This window comes from Montipora capricornis, chromosome 10, assembly GCF_036669925.1.
Source record: "Montipora capricornis isolate CH-2021 chromosome 10, ASM3666992v2, whole genome shotgun sequence".
Taxonomy (NCBI): Eukaryota; Metazoa; Cnidaria; class Anthozoa; order Scleractinia; family Acroporidae; genus Montipora; species Montipora capricornis.
The window spans coordinates 41,183,764-41,203,763 of record NC_090892.1 but is presented as its reverse complement, the minus strand read 5'-3'; the positions used below and the strand labels follow the sequence as shown (position 1 = coordinate 41,203,763).

The 20,000-nt window shown below is 40.7% G+C and overlaps 3 protein-coding genes across 3 annotated transcripts in view; 2 read left to right on the top strand and 1 right to left on the bottom strand.

Moving 5' to 3' along the window:
* The window catches only part of LOC138021772 (alanine aminotransferase 2-like), a 15,354-nt gene extending 13,508 nt beyond the window's left edge, over positions 1-1,846 (top strand). Inside the window, exons 11-12 of the mRNA XM_068868771.1 lie at positions 1-95; positions 1,463-1,846. The exon at positions 1-95 is cut by the window's left edge and continues 24 nt beyond it. Of these exons, the coding sequence (XP_068724872.1) occupies positions 1-95; positions 1,463-1,556 (189 nt within the window). The 3' untranslated portion in view covers positions 1,557-1,846. The remainder of the gene's footprint in view (positions 96-1,462) is intronic.
* LOC138021771 (HEAT repeat-containing protein 3-like) overlaps positions 1,179-20,000 on the bottom strand; it is a 38,676-nt gene continuing 19,854 nt past the window's right edge. The window contains exons 9-16 of the mRNA XM_068868770.1: positions 13,439-13,530; positions 12,739-12,801; positions 11,637-11,719; positions 9,946-10,082; positions 7,442-7,539; positions 5,613-5,756; positions 3,751-3,927; positions 1,179-3,118 (exon numbers count right to left, since the gene is read on the bottom strand). Of these exons, the coding sequence (XP_068724871.1) occupies positions 3,017-3,118; positions 3,751-3,927; positions 5,613-5,756; positions 7,442-7,539; positions 9,946-10,082; positions 11,637-11,719; positions 12,739-12,801; positions 13,439-13,530 (896 nt within the window). The 3' untranslated portion in view covers positions 1,179-3,016. The remainder of the gene's footprint in view (positions 3,119-3,750; positions 3,928-5,612; positions 5,757-7,441; positions 7,540-9,945; positions 10,083-11,636; positions 11,720-12,738; positions 12,802-13,438; positions 13,531-20,000) is intronic.
* LOC138020110 (uncharacterized protein MT2135-like) overlaps positions 17,500-20,000 on the top strand; it is a 3,686-nt gene continuing 1,185 nt past the window's right edge. Inside the window, exon 1 of the mRNA XM_068867109.1 lies at positions 17,500-20,000. This exon is cut by the window's right edge and continues 1,185 nt beyond it. Within this exon, the coding sequence (XP_068723210.1) occupies positions 18,083-19,807 (1,725 nt within the window). The 5' untranslated portion in view covers positions 17,500-18,082 and the 3' untranslated portion in view covers positions 19,808-20,000.

Here is a 20,000-nt window from a genome sequence, read left to right as displayed (position 1 = left end):
TTCTACTGTTGGCAGGCGTTGGAAAAAACTGGCGTCTATTTGATTCCCGGCCACGTGTTTGACATGAATGGAAATGGAAGCAACTTCTACTTCCGGTAAGAAATACAGTATGTTCCCTTTTAACGCAATGCAAGGTAGTCCCCAGAGGCTGCGATTCTTTTAGTCAGCACAAAGGTTAACGACCTCTGGCTGGTTCTGTACCAGTAATTGCCCAAATCGCGTTTTTGCGCAGTGTAGGATATTTGAAACAATAGTGTTTGCCAGCGGTTACAAAAATGGACCTTCACGACGACTCCGTGTATTTCGGAACAGACCAGAGGTCGCCAACGACTGGGTTAGTGAGAATGACAGAGAAAAAAATTAACGGCTCTGTGTAGGCTCTTCACGCCGTTTACACTCTAAAGCACTTCGTTGCCGTTCTCGTCTTTTCAGCGATGTAAAATGACCATATTTGTGATTTCGTGGAGGGCGTGAGCAAACGATAACAGGAAGCCATGACTAGGAGAGTACAACTTCATTGTATTCGTGGAACGGCCTTTTTACAGACTGCGTTATTTCTAGATTGATTTTCCCGCTAAACCAGGCCTTTCCAGCTAATCTTCCTCAGCTCAGCAGTCTTGCATGAGAAATTATTACCCATGGGATTGAAAATGGTAACTCGAGCTCGTGCAAGCTAAATCGTCTAAAAATAACTTGATCTGTGAAAATGCCGTTACACTGCCTTAGCATAGACCGTATTCATACATGGCGGCTAAAAAATTATTCTTTTGTCTTTGTGCTAATCATCCTCACTAGCCTCACTTTGGAGCAAAAGTTCTATTGAATTTTGTTCGTGCTAACGAGGCTATAGTGAGGATGATTAGCATAAAGACAAAATAATAATTTCTTGGCCGCCACCAATGAATACAGTCTATGGGAGTTACGGGCTCCTGGGGCCCCGTTTCTCGAATGTTCCGTAAACTTTTCGGGTACGAAAGGCCGCTTCCAAAACTTCCATTTGCTAGTTTTGATAGGCTGGTTTTTGAACATATTTTCAGGATAACAAAAATCAAAATGATTGTGGAGTTTGATGACTAAAAAGCTCTCCATTTTTTACGAAATACACGAAATTGTGACACCCGAAATGTTCCGGGTCTTTAGAGAAACGTGGCCCCGACATCAATAAAAAATACTCCTCATTTACACTCCAAACTTCCACAACATTCTATTGTCAACAGTTTCAAAATAATGGATAGGACCTTTACAGTTTACATACCGAACAACCCGGAAAGATCGGGAAATGTGAACAATACCAGAAAAGTTATATTCGTCCTTGAATCCGTCGTCGTCGTTCTGTATAAGCTCCCTTTTCAAGGTGCTGATTAAAAGCATCGCTGCCTCTGGTAAAGAAAATGATTCTTACAATAAGCACCCGGAGCATGGTGGGGGTCTTATCTCATGACGTACGCTTTTTCTCTTATAGGATCACCATTCTTCCTTCGGAATCCAAGTTTATTCCAATGTTTGATCGCCTGCGAAAGTTCCACCAAGAATTTATGGAGCAGTTTAAGGATTAGAACAGCAAGTGCAATCAAAACCCTCTCTCCCAAATAAAAAATTGCTTGCACTCTCCTATTTTTTTCATCTTCCATCAAGTGCAGCCAATTGCTTCCTTCACTTGTGATCACTGTTTTGTGGCGTAGCCGTTGCTGAAGAAATCCTTTATTATATACTCAACAAAATGTCGCATTTCTGATTGGTCAATGGCGAATGCATAAATGGGTTATAGAGTGCAAAACGGAAGTTGCTATAGAAACAAGGCGATGGAGTGATTTTGTTGAGTATAATAAATAAAAAATCGTATGAACTTGCGTGGTCACTCGTGACGTTGCGAAAGTTTTAAATAGCACTCGCTTACAGTTCTACAGCTCGTGCAATTTTGAGAGCTTTCAAACTGACTTCACTCGCGCAATGCACTCGTGTTCATGCGATTTCGTATACTTATCGTTTTCACGGTGTGATATGATTATATGTAAGGGTAGTTTACAGTTTGTTCGTTTGCTTGTTTTTTTTTGTTTTTTTTTTTTTCATTGCAGTAATTTACTTGAAAGCTCAATGTGAGCTTCATACTTTCGTGCTTTCACAAAAAAATATTCTCTGTTACTTGCACTCTATTTCCGTGACTTTCGAGCGTTTTTCGAAAGTGAAAGAAATTAACTCTGGCAGGTAAATAAAGATAATTTTCCTGCTAGCTTCAAAAGCTTACACATTCGATCAATTGTAGCAAAAAGTTATTCTTTTTACATCGTATTGGTATTTGTGTGTTACACGCTAAACGATTTTCATTCCCGAATGTCTAGCTGGCCAATGGGTATTTTCACAGTAAAAATCACCATTTTAGTGTGCGAAATGAAGAGTTTCTATAAAGAATTTCAACACCAAATAACTGTTCAATATTAGAAATCTCAAAAGCTATAAGAAGAGGCTAAACACTCTTCCGTGTAAAGTTGATAGGTAGTGTTGTGCTTGGGCGTTTGCAACCTCCTTCATAGTATTTCATTCGTTTTGTTGGTAATTGTCATCACGTGACCGCAACATGCCGCAAACCATCAGGCGCTGTGCATGCGCGTCAGTCAAGTCAAGTAGTTCCCCCCCCCCCCACCCCTCCACAAAAAAACGGAGGTAGTGGATGTGAACGGTAAATAAAAGCTTTAAGTCGCTTGGATGGTAGACGGTGAACTTTTTAAGCCAAGATGAAGGAAGGCATAAACTCCGAGTTGAGCCAGAATACGTAGGTTCAACATTTAAAGCAACGCTTCAGACTTGAAACCACTTGTACTATCCACACGTGCAAAATTCACCCAAAGTACTTTCGTCTGGATTCAAGCATGTCGAAATATATTCGAGGATTCCTTCGTTTTTCCCTACTGATTTAAGTACACATTCATGTTCAACCAGCCCACAAGCCACTGAGCGACACCACAAGGCATGCAAGACCCTTTTCGACGAAGTTTACCAAGCATGTACTGTACCATGACTAGTGACCTTTCATTTTGTATTTTATGAATCTTGTCAGGTTTATCCTGGCGGCATCTATCACAGGATAATGTTCTCCAAGTGTTCTTCTTTCGGTTTTTATCTATGAAGCGGAAAAAAATAACATATCCTTAAACTTCGTTTATTTGTAACCCTGATTATCCACCCGTTTTTCACAACATGAACTCTTCTCTGAATTCACGATAATCGTGAATTCTTAATTTGCTTTAAAGTCACTATTATCGTTAAGTTTAGGACATTGCGTCCTGTGGTAGCCGAGAAAATAAGGTAATTACAAAATCATATCCGTGGATTGGATTTGAACCCGGAGTTTCTACTCTATATAGGAAGCGCTTCAATCCGCTTCACCACTGAAGATCAAGACATCGCACTAAAAAAACTGAAGATTAATTACGCCTCAGCCAGATTAATAATTTAGGCCTAAACTTTGTCGTGAAGTTTGGCAACCGACCTTTGCAGTGTTTAATACTGTTTGTTGCTGAAAGATAATACAGCATTATCAAATAGTGCAGCTAACATTGTGGTGGTCAAGTGGTTAGGTGAGGAGTCAGTTCGAGTCCTATGTCCATACACTTGGGTCCTCTTTTAAAAAATATATGACCACTTCCCATAATCTATATCAAGCTTTCAGTCTCCTGAATTGACGCGATAATAGTGAATTCAAAGCAAATGAAGAATTCACGACAATAGTGAATTCAAGGTGGCTTAGCTTACCCTGCTCCTGAGGACTGGTACCAACTGCTGAAGGTTCACGAAGAGGCCAACAGTGACTGCAGCAGTGTTGACAAGCGGACCGTCGGCGAAAGTATCGAAAATGGCGTCCAAAGCTTCGCATATCACCCATAAGCTGTATTGACCGATAACAATGTCACGGAAAATTGTACCCAGACACTGAAAGAAAAACAAAGAAAGCCTAATAATTGGGATCAACTCTCCTCAAAACAACAACAAAATTCAACCTTCCAAATCATTCAAGCCAATACAGGGTGATCAGCAGCCTTTCCCTCCACCAGGGCAACACGGAAAGCCGAAAAAATGTCGAACAAAGATTCATTTTTCAATTGGCCCCCTCACTCCCCAGGGAATTAAAGAACTCTTTTCTTTTAACTAATTAATTTTGTTATCCACATCTCCACCAATAGCATAGCTCCATCTTCCACGATATAAACGACCACTACCTGCTACTGCATGCTACTGCTACTGCTGCTGCTGCTGCTACTGCTACTGCTACTGCTGCTACTACTCGTAACCAAGGTCTACTACATGTTCACAATTCCTTTTTTAGAGCCAGATCCTTAAACTCCTGGTATGAGATGTGTATAAAGGAGTCTGAAGTCCAAATTGGCGTCCTTCCTCGGGAGTGTTTGCCTTCAATTCTCCTCTCAGTTACAAGTATGAATATACCGCTGTGTCGAATATTATGTGCAGCCCATTTCGTTTTCCTCCTGTATAAAGACTTCATAAGCTTTCTTTCCTCATCAACCTGCTTCAGGACTTCTTTATCAGCGATTGTCCGTCCACTTTATTTTCAAGATACGTCTCCAGTGCCACAACTCAAATGATTTTATTTTGTTGATATAATGTCCACGCCTCACAAGCGTACAACAGCACACTCCATACAACTGTCTTCACTAACCGTTTCAACGAAAGGCTTTGCAATATTCTTTGTGAAGAGCTCCTTCCTTTCCGCGAATGCATTCTTTGCCATTCCAATTATTACACAAAGCCGCTAAAACAACTCATAATCCCTAATTCGCTCTGACGAAGGGCTCTCTTGAAACGTCAGCTTTAAAATTCCAGTACTGTGGTCAATCTACTCAGTTGATAAACCCATTTCTTATCAAAACAACACGCGATTTTCGTTAGAATCGCATACCTAAAGGGATTCTCGCCATCTGGCCCCAGTTGTTCGAAGGGTGGATAGCCGCTATCCACTGGATAACTCAATTAGTTTTGCTGGTGTTTATCCGCTGGATAGTGATTTACCCGGTGGACAGCGTTATCCACCTTTTGAACAACTGAGGCCTGGTTGGCTTTCAAGACGAGGTATTCAGTGTGGAATTGCGACTTAAAAACGAGGCTGACCGATATTGAACCGTTACAACGGAAGCAAAAGTTGGAAGCAACTATGTTTTCATAGCAATTTTTCCGTTTACAATGCAAAAAGACCTAGCGGAGGTGAGGGAGCTCCTGACAGTCGAGACACCTCTTTGGAATGGCTTTTTTTAGCGTGCATTGAATATTGCAACATCCGTCGGAAGGTAAATTTACTGGCTTCATCTTTGAAACAGCTATGCGTTTCTGGGAAAACTTCACCACCTGACTCGTGAACTGCACGCTAAATTTCACTTGAAAAACCGATATCGCACTCATCGCGATATCCGGCGGTTTTTCGCGTGACATTTAACGTGCAATTCACTAGTCAGGTGGTGAGTTTTCCTATAGAACCAAAGAAATGCAAGCAAGTGACTTGGCAGATACGGTGACTAGACTAAGAATCGCTTTCAGGGAACCCACAATTGTACCTTAATTAAGCCTCCTTAAATTTCCTATTTGGATAAAATAAGGACGCAAACCTTGAGAATTTCCAGTGTGTTGTCTCTCTTTGCCGCCATCTTGCCGATGTATCCCAGAATACTTATCAGCTTCACTTTAATAGCGTCACATGTTGTGTCAGCGGTGACTCGGCACAATGTGGTCACGTGTTCAAATGTTATACACTTCGAGAAAGAAAAGAAAAAAAAAGTCTAACCTCTAATTTTGAAATAATCTTATAGCTGTCAATGTCGATCAACAGAATGTATGGAGAGAATGCCTAAAGAACGAGGGATCCCCCATTTGGGAATTAGCGACATGTCAGGAGCCCATCTGGAGCGTGCACTTTTCCATACAGCGTCTGTGAAACGGCGTTTTCACAAGTAGGTTTATTTTTAGACTAGCCCTTCCCGCGAATTAGGTCAAAAAACAAAGGCAGTTCCGGTTCGGTGACCCTATGACGTCAGCTTAATTTCTTGTAATTGGTCATCGGGCTCCTGTGGGAGTCTCATTAGCGGGAAATTCAATCTCAAAATAACCTTACTTGTGAAAACGCCGTTGCACGAAAATAGGTAAGTTGCACGCTCCGGGTGATGGGCTCCTGACATGTTACATTTCGTGCTCAATTTCCCTGCCTTTACATGACTCCCAATCTTTCTCTGCAGCCAATTTATAAACTTTCACAAATTAAAGTTAACGTGACAACCATGACCTCTGCGAGGGATATGCATTTGAGCCAAGGCTATTGTCTGTTGTCTGTTACTCAGGGCAACCTTGTCTCACATGAAAGACACACCATGCGCTTTATTATCCCATCACATTCTAGGCGCCTCGTGCTTATGGAACAGTATGTCTAGTCCGACCTTTGTTACCATGTCATTCCAGTTGTCTTAATTGCGAAAACACTTAAGCTCAGAAGCACCTACACTGAAATTCCCTCCCTTCCCTCCCTCTTTTCATACCTGGTGCCTCATTAGCATGTCCCAGGTCATGTCATGGGGAATCACTTAGTTGTAAACTATCTGCGGATTTGTTACAGTTAACGAGCTATTTTTTAACATGGACTCAAGTAGTGTTTGCATGTCAATGACACTCTTTTCTAATATGAAGGGTTAAATTCACCTTTGCGCTGGGTAAAAAATACTGATCTAGTCACTATTGTGAAATAAAATATAGGTGAGGATGAAGTGTTCCCATGCGGATCACCCCATAGACTAGGGTTGCGTGGCTTCTGATCGAGCACGGTTACCATAGAAACCAGGGGGCGCAACCCTAGATAGGATATGGACCTCTCATGTGAAGGATTGTAACCCTCTGGAGAGGATTGTGGCCTTGGGGATTATAACCCCTTGGCGAGGATTGTCATGGCCTTGTCATGGCCTTGGGGATTGTAAACCCTTGGAGAGGATCGCGACCTCTCTATGCCGGGCAACTTAATTAACCAGCCTTTTCATGACCTGCTAATGGAGTGCTTCATCTCCTACCCCATTACCCCACAAACTGTTGTCTCTTACACTTGTTGTCATGGGTTGGGGACATTAATTCAAATATTCAACATAGCGGCCGTAAAGTTTGCGAAAAGGTCTTGTCTACTGTAATAAGGAGCTTAAGCACGCGGCGTTTTTGAGCTCCGGACTGACACCGGAAGTAAACATTTCGCACGCCAGGAAAGTGGTTTCTCCCAGATTTTTAAACTAACCGTCTCTAATAGTAACACGATACTTTGCAGTATAAATGTCGTAGTGTAAAGACGAGTTGAAAATGAAATCAGCTAACTTCCGGTTGCCGCCCCAGGCTCTAAAACGTCGCGTGCTTTAGCTCCCTAATTACTTAACAAGAAACCGGAAGACACAAAGACACCATTACTTACTTGCGGCTCTTGAAGAGAGGCAAGTTTATCCATAACAGATCTCAGAACCCCAGTGGCTGCTTCAAGGAAGTCCTCCTCATTGGTGACAAATACAGCCGCTGTGGTCAACACAAAACGAAAAAGATCAGTAAAGATGATTTGACATGATCACGGCCATTTCATGTCCGCAGTTCAGTATATGATCTTTCATATATTCCCTATTATACTTCTAATACATTTGAATCTTTAGCTCAGTAAGTAGGGTTATAAGTACTATTTCTGTTCAAGCCGCTTTTCTATTTCGGAGTCAAATAGCCTGTTCCAGGCTCCCAGATAGTGAGGAAAACGAAAACAACTGCGTGTGAAACACGAGTGGGGACTTGGGTCGAGGAGCCATTAATTTCCCGACGGAATGCAAAGTGAGCGAAATAAGCGAGTGCGAGTGAAACTATCTGCAACAAACAGAGACGGCCGAACCACGTTCCCTTGGCTCGTCGTGACCCCGGGAGACACAACATTTGAATTATTTAATTTCGGGTGATCTGGTTAGATAGTAGCTCCCACGTTTTAATGGATACGACCCCGCGTCGATTGTGGAAGCATCTTTCACGCTAGCTGACAGATAGATACAACCTTTATTTACCCATGATTTTCTCATCAGGGCCCGGTTGTTAGAAAGCCGATTAACTTAATCTAGGATTAGCGTAAACCTTTGATTCATGATTTCATCTTTTTGGTGAAAGTTTTTTTGTTTATTTTTGTTTTTCAAGATTGACTTCATCTAATGTAAAGTTTTGCCGGAAATCAGCATTGAACAGCAGTTGGGAGTAGAGAAATAAACTCCTTGGTTAATTTTTAATCACGGATTGCGTTAATCGGCTTTTGAACAACCGGGCCCAGGATACTAAATTTAATATAGTAAGTAGTTCATGTAACAGTAATACTGCGGCATATTTCATTGATAGTAACAACATTTATCGTTGATAACCACAAACAACGGCGTCTTGAAGTCAAAGGGACCCTTACTTTAGTTTGTTGAGGGGATTTAAGTATCGTCAATGTGCCGAAATTTAACCCCGGATCACCCCCTTTCCAGACCGTGATGAAGTGGAGAAATTATAAACCCACTGATCTAAAATTCGTGCACGATGTAAAGTGAGAAAGCAAATCACTACAAACTCCCCTTGCACAACATCGCGGGAATCAAAAGATCCCTCAGGTATCTAAATTGAGTGTAGCAAGAAACGAAATTGTCCTGGTTTTCATCAGCAAATAATCAGTGCTACAGCTTGAAGCACATGGCAAGCTTAACTTATTAAGTCAGCTATGATTTGGATGAATCGCAGCACATTTGAAAATAAAGAATACAGGGCCACTTATTTCCATATCATTGAATAACAAAAGCTCCCATTGTTGTGTGTCTCGTTCTAAAAAAAGCTTTTAACTAATTTGCATGTGCTGGCCCTGTGTGGCCCTGTATTGTGTAGTTGCTCCTTCTAGAATTCAACCGAGGAGGCTTAACCGTGCGCCAAACGATGAAATACACGGAACTTTCACATAATGGAATGAAAGCGACGAATGTTAATATCACTGACTCACACACGATGCAAAACGAGAAAGCAAAATAACACCACTCATCCTTTATACAATCGTTTATTTGAAATGGTCAACCATTAAGTAAACGTGAACTGACAAACGTTGGTATTTTTCGAATAAAAAGAAGAAAAAACTATTCATTAGTGTCATTCATCGTAATTATGTGTATTTTAAAATACTGAACAAAAATACAAGAGTATGTACATTACAGTATCATTTAAATTTTGTCTTTTTTTGGGGGGGGGGGGGGGGCGGTGGGGGAACTGGTATTCTTAAAGTTATTTTCATAGAGTTATGTCGTAGAGTTAGAGTTAAGTTTCCAAAAGCCTGAATTCAAGATTTTGGACTGCCAAAATCCTGAATTCAGAATTTTGGACTGTTAAAATCCTGAATTCAAGATTTTGGACTGCCAAAATCTTGAATTCAGGATTTTGGAAGTCCAAAATCTTGAATTCAGGATTTTCGCAGTCCAAAATCGTGAATTCAGGATTTTGGCAGTCGTTAACTCTAACTCTAAGTCATAACTCTACGGAAATAACTCTGTTGATAGTTATCCTCTTTTTTTTGCACAATCTTTTGCTGAAGCAGATATAAAATGAGGAACATTTTACATGTACAGTACTGTACATGTAAAATGTTCCTCAAAATACATATGCAAATAGCGTTATTGAAAGTTCGTTGGCGTTAATGAAGTTCGTGGAAGCGCCAATGAATGTATATTTGCCGTATAGTTTCAACTGTTGACGCAAATAAATGTATATTTTGCGTAAATGAACAGGGACTATTCCGTGACAAAGCAAAACAATGTGTACTCATGACGTTATTTTTTTCCCGCATTTCGACCTTCAACAAAACCAAAATGTTCAACCGCCGAATTAAACTCTCAGTCTGGATTCAACCACGTACAATAAATTTACATCTTCACTTACCCTTAGCCTCAAAGGTGAGATTAAACAGAGAAGTCCAAAGCGATGCCAGTTCCTTTTCTCCCCCCAGTAAGTCTGTATCCAGGGCTGACACAATATTATTGAGGCAAATGAGTGCTCTTGCTTGCACTGTATTCAAGCTAAAAAGAAAAATAGTTATCATAAGGGTCATCAGGGATTCGCGCTACGTTCAAGCCAGAATATTTTTTCAGCCTTTCTTCCCAACTGCTTAAAGTGCCCCTGTGATAAAAAAATCAATTCCTTTTTTTTCTTTAGATTTTGAAAGAGTGTTTGCTTAACACCTAACTAGCAAAATTTTGAGCTTCGATTTTTATCCAAAGGCCACTTACTTTGAGTTTCACGGTCCGCCATTACTCACGTTCAAAACTGGCCGATTGGACCTCAGACGGTTGGATCTAGGGAAAAGTGACGTCGTCGGCTTGTGAATGCAAAACGCGAGTTAAAAAGTCTGAAAGCCCAAAAACTTCCGTGCTGCATATTAATTGTGCGGCGAACACACGTATTGCATTCTTAAACTAGTGAGCCTTTGACGTCATTTTGTCAAAGGTAATAATAATAAACAGGTGTCTTTTTTAAATCAAAGCTAGAAACTTCGGTCACTTAGTGTTCAGTTAACATACTTTTGAAATACAGAGAAAAAGTAGCATTGATTTTTTGGTCACAGGGGCACTTTAATCGCTGCTTATCTGCAACGATCTTCCACTCTCACGTATGAAATTGCGTGACTACTAATTCAAAGGCATTTTTGGGCGGTTTATGAATATGCTGGAAAAGCAGATCTTAACAAGTGTTATTGAAATCCAAAATATAATTGGGAGTAACCATGCATTTTTCGGAGACAATTAATCAGCAATGTTTGTGCAAAGCTTTAAAATTAAAAGCAATGTATGGCGTTCTCTTCCAAATTGAAGCTTATCTCGGAAAAATGCGTGGTTACCTCTAATTTTCTTTCTGGACACCAAGGGCATTTACTAAGTTCTGTTTTCACCGCACGTTTTTAAGCTGCACAAAAATATCCCTGTATTGGTAAGCATCCATAGGAAGCCGGAGTATCTCGAGGTGCGCAGAACGTATGCGCAATAACAATAGTAGGCACATCCTCAAGGCTCGCAAACACTTGGCGGAAAATCTTTGGGAAGACCAGTACGGCTGTATTTTCTTGGAAATGTTTGGGTAAAGGGTAAGTGCGTGTTTATATCCATCTTCGACCACAGAAGCCTGGAAATCAGTCGAGAGAACACCAACCATTAGCATGGACGACGGCGAAGCTGTTGTGTGGCCCAGTGGTTAGGGCGCTGGCCTTGAGATTCATAGATCCCGGGTTCAAGACCCGCTCTGACCACTCGTTGAATTTGTTCCCGGTAGTCCTTGGTTGAACTGGTAAATAGCCAACTGGTTTGCCTCCGGCCAGTTGGGATTCTTAACAGTTGTTGTTGTTGTTGTGTTTCATTGGCCCTGAAAAGCCCCTATGGGGAGTGGTCAATTAAGTATGTATTGTAAGCCACCGAAAATTCGGTTAATAAGTGAATAAAACCGAGCTGCACGTGCTGCACGCATTTGAACGCATTCCCTCCCGTCCCGTGAAACATTTTCTCTTTTCGGGTTCTAGCGTTATAAATGTGCTTAGCTTCAGAAATGGTTCATATCGAAAACAAATCACTGTGGTTTCTTACGATTGAAGTAGTTTCTCTCCGCCTTCGTTGTGTCTCAATGCCTCATAAATACTAGCGTCACCAAAAAGACTTTTGCTTAGGACCTGCAAAAAAGGAAAACTTGGTATTAAAGTAAACTCCACCGAACCCCTAAAATCCCAAAGACGGCTGTTAGAAAATCCAACAATCAAAACAACCAGCTTCTTTTAGGTAGCTCACTAAAATGCTTCAATCGTTCAAACATCAAAGACAAATTTATCATTTTGTGACTCATATAAGATGTTTCTCTGCTTTTACTGGCTCAGATTTCTCGCATTACTCAAGCAAAGCGACAAAACATCACTCGTCCAACAATAGACCCTTCTCCAAAATGGCAGCACCGGATTTAAAGGAGTTAAAATTGAACTGAATGAAAAACTGATAGAAAATAGAGCAGAAATAGAAAGAGCACCTTTACTTTAGTAACCCTGCAAAAGTTTCAGGGTATTAGGTGTTATATCAGCTGAGAAAATGTAGGTTGAAATTTGACACATTTACAGAGGTTTGTACTCCCAATCATACAAACGTCTGCAAATTTTTCATTTTTCAACTTACATTTTCTCAACTGATATTACACCTGACATGCCGAAACTTTGCAGGGTTACGAAAGCACACGTGCTCTTTCTATTTCTGGTATAAGATTTTAATTTTAACTTACTCGAATTTTCGGTCGCCATTTTGGAGAAGGGTATATTGCATATCTTCCACTAATAATTAATGACAACCTATCCTGGAAGGGAAGACGTCAAGAAAAAGAAGGCTTTCCTTACAAGGGACTGGCCTCTTGCTACACTTGTTTATTCTACTATATATGCTAAATTCACTACAACTAAATAATCAATGTGTACTACGATATCCTATTTGAATATAATTATTGTAAACTGCAGGGCCATAGAGGTTTTGCACACAATAGATTCTCTTCCCTATGGGAACAAATGTTCTTTCTAATGCAAAACATTTTCATTGTTCCTGCCATGCAACATGGCTGCCGTGCAAAACCTCGATACCAGGAAGTCCCCTATCATAAAACGTTTCAAGGGTGATTCGAACTTGATGTAAAATCTTCAAAGTTAACTTTACTTACCCTTTCTGGGACTCGTTGTGTGACAATTGCGTTGATCATTTCAGCAGAAAGACTTTCCTGACTCTAAACAACATTGACCAAAAATGGAAATACATTTCTTTAATCTTAAAGGGGCAATGTCATGCTGTTTTAGTCAAACTTCAAAACACTGAAAGACGTCTTTGCATCAATGAAGACCAAAAAATAATGCTTTAGTTTTGTTACCAATAACCACTAAAGTGCAGTGAAGCTATTCTTTGTTGTTTGTGGCCAAGGATGGAGAGGATGGAAATGGATTAAAACTTCAAAATTCTCTCGAGCTCAAAGAGTTTTCGTTTTCCTTTTCATTGGTTGATAAACTGGCGCGAGATCTTTAAACCAATCACCAAGCGTAGCAATTGCAATCGAGTAATTACTTTCGACATTCATTTCAAAACTGCTCCAAGTCGACTGAGAGTATTGCAACTCCTCCCCGGACGGGATGCTAATCCATCGCAGGGTTACCCCCAGCATTATGTCGCTGGCATTCATTCATTCATACTATGGGTGAAGAAAGACAGTTGTGTGACGCAACAATACGGTGACTGAGGTAGGTCTCGAACCAGCGACCCTAAGGGCGGGAGTCCGGGGCACTAACCATTACACCGACTTAAAATTAACGTAAAATAGCAGGGGGTGAAAATGTGGGGTCGCCTTAGCCGCCGACTAGAAGCCGCCTCACCATGTTGACATCAAGAAGAGCTTCTTCCTCAACTTCATCATCCACCGAGTCTCCACTGCTGCAATCTTCCCACTCATCATCATCTTTTAAGTCTGAAGCGAGTAAAGAGGAAAATGACATTTTAGCAGATTAATTCCCCCTTTATCTCCACTAATTCCTTGAGTCAATCCTTTCTTTCCCTTTCCCTTGACGCTGAGATAGCTTTGTTTTGATTGGTTTTTAAAACAGTGGGCGTGAGAGGCGTTCTAAAAATAAATCAACTCTGGAAAGGATTGACCTCCCCTTGATAACCTCCTGGTTCTATGCAAATTAATTGCCGACAGACTCACGGTGCATCTCCAACGAAACCAAGTTCCCGAGTCACTTCAGCCTCATTTTCAAAGCGAGGCCAATGCACAAGTTTAGTAGTACATTTCCTTGATTGAAACGGAAATAAATTGCAAAAGAAAAATATCTCAGGTAAACTGCGTATGATGATGTTGAAAAAGGCCCTTTACATCTTGCTCGCATTCGTTTTTCCGAGCTATTAACCCTTTTCCTCCTAAAACGGCCACTTCTACAATCTTGGACAAAATAGATGGGAAATTTGTACCTCCCCCACCCCCCTCCCTTCCAAATCAAGGATGGGAAAATGGCGCGTTTCGGCTTTCGCGCGGCTTCATCCTTGATTTTTTCTTTTCTTTTTTTTCTTTTTTTTTCTTTTTTTCAATTCTGTCCAAGATTGTCTGAGATCTTCGACTGCCATTACTCACAGCGTCATGTATAGCAATCATGACAATAAATCTGTGCTCAAACGCTTCAAAGCTCAATGCTTTCAAAGCAAACCTGGTCATTTATCAGTGAACTCACACAAAACAGAAGAATTGTGCTTATTTGATTAATATAAAATGAATAAAAAATTCAATTATCGTAAGCCTGTATGAAGTGCAGGATGCATTGATAACTACGAGAGAGTTCTGCTGCGTGGAAGACGAAAAAAAAAGAACAAGCTTATGCCTGACTACATCGTAATTATTTTAATAAGCTTAAACGCGGAACGCTACAAAACATATATAGAAAATACATCGGCTGGTAAAAAGTTAGTTTGTCTGCCAGCGAGACTCGAACCTGCCCAATATATTGCATGCTAGACCTCTAGGCAAACCATGGAGTAACTGTTACCTTAGCGTTATTTTAAAGAAGTGTATGCGTCCCTTTACAGATCATTGTTAGCGATATTTTATCTAGACAGATTGTTTTTGTTCTGTTTTTTTCATTCTTGGAAATCGAACACGATTTATGTTGACAAACATAAGGATAAGCACGATTTACAACAGATTACCGACAGTTTTTATCGGTTTTTCACGACTTCGTCGTGGAAGTAAGAGACAGTGAATTTGTAAATCGTGATTTACCGTTGAAAACCGTTGCAAACCATCTTAAATCACATAAAAACCTTTTGTAAACCGTCAGTGAAACGTCGAACGTGTCATTTTAACAAACTTCAAGTGCATTATACAGTTTAAAAGTTCTACCTAAAAGTTTCAGTCTTTCATTATTGTTGCATGGTATTTCAGCGAGGTATAAAAAGTCCACAGTCTTGTGACTCCAGCTGAGAAAAAACATTAATGGTCCTTTTTTGTTGCAGAACTCTTTATATGATTTGCGAGTAATGCCATGTTCAAGAGCGTGTTTCTCTAACCTTGTGGACACGATGTGCAAAAATGTTCTCTCCGGGTATAGCAAGTCTGGACATCCGTCAGTGACGCGTGTGACTGGGTGACAGACCAGTGTTTTCAAGCAATAAATGTGTTAAAAGATGACTCTCTAATAAGAGTGACCACTATTTCGTGATGTTGACACCTTCCATACAATATTGGACAAAATAGATCCGATTTGTAAAGCTTTAAGTAATTTTAACAACATTTTTCTACAAATTGCGATGAAATGTAGACAACAACACTGTTGGTTCCGTCATACAGTGACCTGATATTTATTATGATATAGACAGGAGTGTTCTACTGGAAAATACACCACTCATAAAATTCATACGGAACTTCATCCGGGACCCGAGTGGTGTATTTTCTATATCATCCTCACTAGTGAGGATATTGATTACGTCAATTCCCGCATTTGAATGGTTGTTTGTGCAAACAGTCAGTGAAAAATGGCGAGCAATAGATTCGTGAAGTTCCGTGAGGCTTACGTAAAATCCTTCTCTGAGAAACAAGAAAATGCTAACACCAAGAATAAAACTTCATACAACTTAAAATTATTCAAGGAGTTCCTCACAAGTGAAGAAGAAATACGAAATTGAAGAAATTCCTGCCGCCAAGCTGCAAGAATTTGCGATAAAGTTTGTGATCGGTATTAGGAAGAAAAAAAGGTGGGTAAAACACTCCTGTCTATAAAATAAAAAGAAAATTACATGTTAGCTCGAAGATATGAATTTTATGTTTTCGTGGCAACATCTCACTCGTTCGCTGCGTTCACTGACTCATGAGATGCATACATGCCAACTCTCCCGGATTATCTGGGAGTCTCCCGGATACGGAACGAATCTCCCGGTCTCCCGTACGGGTCATTTAATCTCCCGGATAAAAACGACTCTGAACCTTTCACAGACGTTTCTCCATGCTAGACTCAAATTGCATCCCCAAGTTTAAAAAAGATCGATTTTTTCAAACTCGTTTCATTGTTTCTTAATGCATTTCTTCATCTCTGAGTTTCAAGCACACGTTAATAGAATTAAACAAAATGACTTTAGCTATCATAGCCATATAACCGATTGTTTGATTGGATCTCCGATTCACCAATAAAAATTCTTGACATAAGTACCCTGTTTTCCCGCAAATTCACAATGATGGCAGAATATTCTTGTATTCTGAAGGAGCTGCTGTGGGATGGGTGAGTGCGTTTAAGGGGGGGGGGGGAGAGGGGGGGGGGGGGAGTGGGTAGGTTGATCGAGGGGGGAGGGGTTGGGAGACCGGATGGAAAAAATCTCCAGATTTTAGATCTCCATAGGTTGGCATCTCTGGAGATGTATTGTTCTTGCCATACGAACATAAAATTTTCTTCTCGCCACCATGAAAAGGCCTTGAGCCATGCGCAAAGGGCGCATAAATTTAGAGTGTCTGTGTATTTTAAATTTTGTAATACGTCAAATAAAAACATGAAATATCGACCGCTGTCTGTTTCTTCGATTGGCGATCTTTCGTGTTCATTTATTTTTGTCCCCAAACCTCTCCTCGCTTTCAGCTTGGAAACAAGGAAACATGTGCTTCATTTCTGTTTTCGTCGTTTTCACCGGAATGAATAAGAATTCATTTGCATTTTCATTATAATGCCTCCGAACAAAGTTCCAAAATTAGATGATCAAGGGCAAAGAAAACGTTCAAGTTTTTTTAACGCCGAGTCCGCTAAGATGAATCCCAAAAATGATAACACCGATTCGACTGATAAATACGAAGAAACGAGCACTCCCTCCCCACTTTCAAGGCCTGCAACTGCAAGGATAAACGAAGACAGGAAGTTCCAGCAGGCGTTTTTAACACAGCAACAACTGCCTCCTCCACAGGCTTTCCCAAGTCGGAAAAGCTGCCTCGCCCCCAGTCACACGCGATCGATTATTTTGGGGAAAGCGGGGGCGAAGGGAGTGTCACTCCTTTCGTCCCCGCTTTTCTTAATAATTAACTCAAATATCCCCAAAATCATCGCGAGCGAGTGACTGGGGACGAGGCAGCTGCAACATTGTCTCTTAAGAGTGGGACTATGACAGGTACAGTAGCCAGGGTTGCCAGGGTTACATATCAAAATGAAATGAAATGTAAGTAGGTACTCAAACCACAGTAAAAATATTTTATTGCTACCATGACTTGCACTTATTGTTTCTGTATTGCCCATCATTCGGCCCACCCCATGACTTCAATGGCCCATACTTACAAGAATATAGCCCACAACGTTTGAAAGTCAGGGGCCATAGGCCCATTTATGTATTTTGCATTCCCAATACCTGCGTGTAATATCCTCTATTTATTGTACAAAGTTACGATACCTTCTTTCCATTCTTTCTTAAGATTTCTTTTTTTCCCCTTATTTGTAATCACTATTTGAATTTCATACGTGATAGAGCAGCACAAACCGACTGATACAAATCGGAAAGTTTTTCGACAAAGTGGGAAGATATTTTCAAGTTGGAACAAAGAGTTCACCCCAAACACATGACAGATTTGATAAAAAGCGATTCTCGCATAACACATTCTGAAAGTTTTACCCCTTTGTTCTTCGGTTACGTGTTGCGCAAGTAACCATCATTAAAAATACATTTACATAAAATATGATCTGACACGACTATTACGTAACGAACGCTAGCGTGACCGAAAGAATCGGCACAAACAGCAAAGCTGCAGTCTCGGACAAAATTGCTGTAACACTTTACAATACCTTGCCCTCCCACAGTGTTGTTTTGGCAAATGGGCTCAGAAACTCGCGTTAAAACAACATTGCGAGGGGAGAGTGAGCCGCGAAAGCTTCTTTTGCGTTTCGCGAAGCTCTGGTAATCTTGGCTTCGAAAGTATGTTGCTGTTGCGTGACGTTTGGGGCGCAGCAGGATACACGTTGTAGTCACGAGATTTCTCAAAGTGAAAAAAAAAAAAAAGTAGTAACATGGAGGCATTTAAGGCAGCCAAATGCTCTTCGTTTCTAACACTATTTCTTCATTTCGTTACCGTTTTTCTTTCAAGCAATAACTCGTATGCATCGACTATCCGTAACAAAGTTCGGGAACAACTGGTTGATTCGCTAGAAGCCGAAGTTCATGAATACGTACAATATTTCTCTAGACCATCAGTGTCGAGTCCTTTACGGAAGTACGTCGATCAGCCGTGGGTATTGTACACTTTGGCGAAAGCAGCAGAACTTGCCATGGAGGACTACGAGGGAAAGTATCAGAAGACCTATCGGCTCCGACACTTAAGCAATTTGAAAGTACTACGTAATGATGTCAACAATACTATCTTCTGGTTTCATGTTGTGGTATCAGAAGATGAGAAATCTCTCAATGAAGTCTCCTTTAAGGCCGAGATCCCCTCTCGAACGTTCGAAAAGAGGAAGCTCGACTCGAGCGAGTTCAAGTTCGATGAATTCGAGAGTGTCTCAGGGACTGCTGAAAACAACTGTGACGAGCTAAGCGCTCTTGCCAGTTGTAAATGTGAAAAGCTGGGACGATGCGACAAGGGTACCGCTAAAATTTCGCCTTGGTTGGCATTCGCCCTGAAAACACAAAGAGAGGTCCAAGTCGACAAGCCTTTTGACCAGATTCAAATGGTCTCTGCTCATAATGCTTTCAATGACCGTGCTGATGGTTATGGTATATTGGACGACTGTCCCTGGCCACCACCATACGAGCACATCTGTCTGGATCTGGCCAATCAAGAATTCAGTTTCACTGATCTACTTAACATGGGAGTGCGGGGCCTTGAGATCGATCCCTGGTGGTGTTTTGGAAAAATGTTGATGAGCCACGATCACAGTGTGCCTTACGAGGGATGTGCCCCCTGGGATCGAGAATATGAAGATGGTATCAGAGAAATTGGTGAGTGGGTCCACAAACCAGAAAATACTCATGAGATCATTCGCTTATATTTTGAAGATGGTCCAACTCACACATTTGGCCATGACCTCTTAATTAATGGTCCCATTGCTCAACATCTTGGTGATAGAGTGCTAACTCCAACTGACTCCAAGAAGTATTTTCCAGGGAGGTGGCCAACAGCCAAAGAACTGCGGAAAATTAACAAGACTGTTGTCATCGCAGGATCTGGGGATCAGCATGGCAGTGATTACATTTTTGACATGTACTGGCATGAGATCACAAGGAATGAATTCATGAAGGCCGAGAACTGTTCTGCTATAAACCCAGACAAGCCATCCAGAGTTTACTGTGACAGTACAGAATACCTGTTCTTTTGGGATGGTCCAAAAAAAACAGGCGTTATTCATGACTTCTTCCAGTTTATGAAGTGTGGAGTGACATATCCAGCAGCGGATCAAGTTAATCCGGTTTTGCTAGCCACTGCTGTGTTTACCTGGGCAAAAGGCGAGCCTTCTGAGCAACTTACAAATGAGTCATGCGTGCTTCTAAGTGGACAGACACAAAGATGGTATGTAAGCAAATGTCAGGAAAATCACTTTTTTGCTTGTCAAGCAATGAAAAACCCTCAGGACTGGGTCACTAGTACTGGTACAGGAGTATACGCAGAACCAGCATGTCCTGATGGTTATCAGTTTGCTATCCCTCACAATGGTCTGGAGCATCAGTTGTTAGTGAATGCACTTTGTGGAAGAGATGTGTGGATAAATATCACCCCTTACATTAACTTACTGCAATAACCTGATGCTCATATCAATAAAAACATGATATGTTGTTCATAATAATAATATAATAATAATAATAATTTATAGTAATATAAATAATAATAATGATAATAATAATATTATTATTATATTATAATTATTATTATTATTTATTTGTCAGAAATTAGTAATCATTTGATATTAATTTTTGTAAACAAGAATGCAAAAC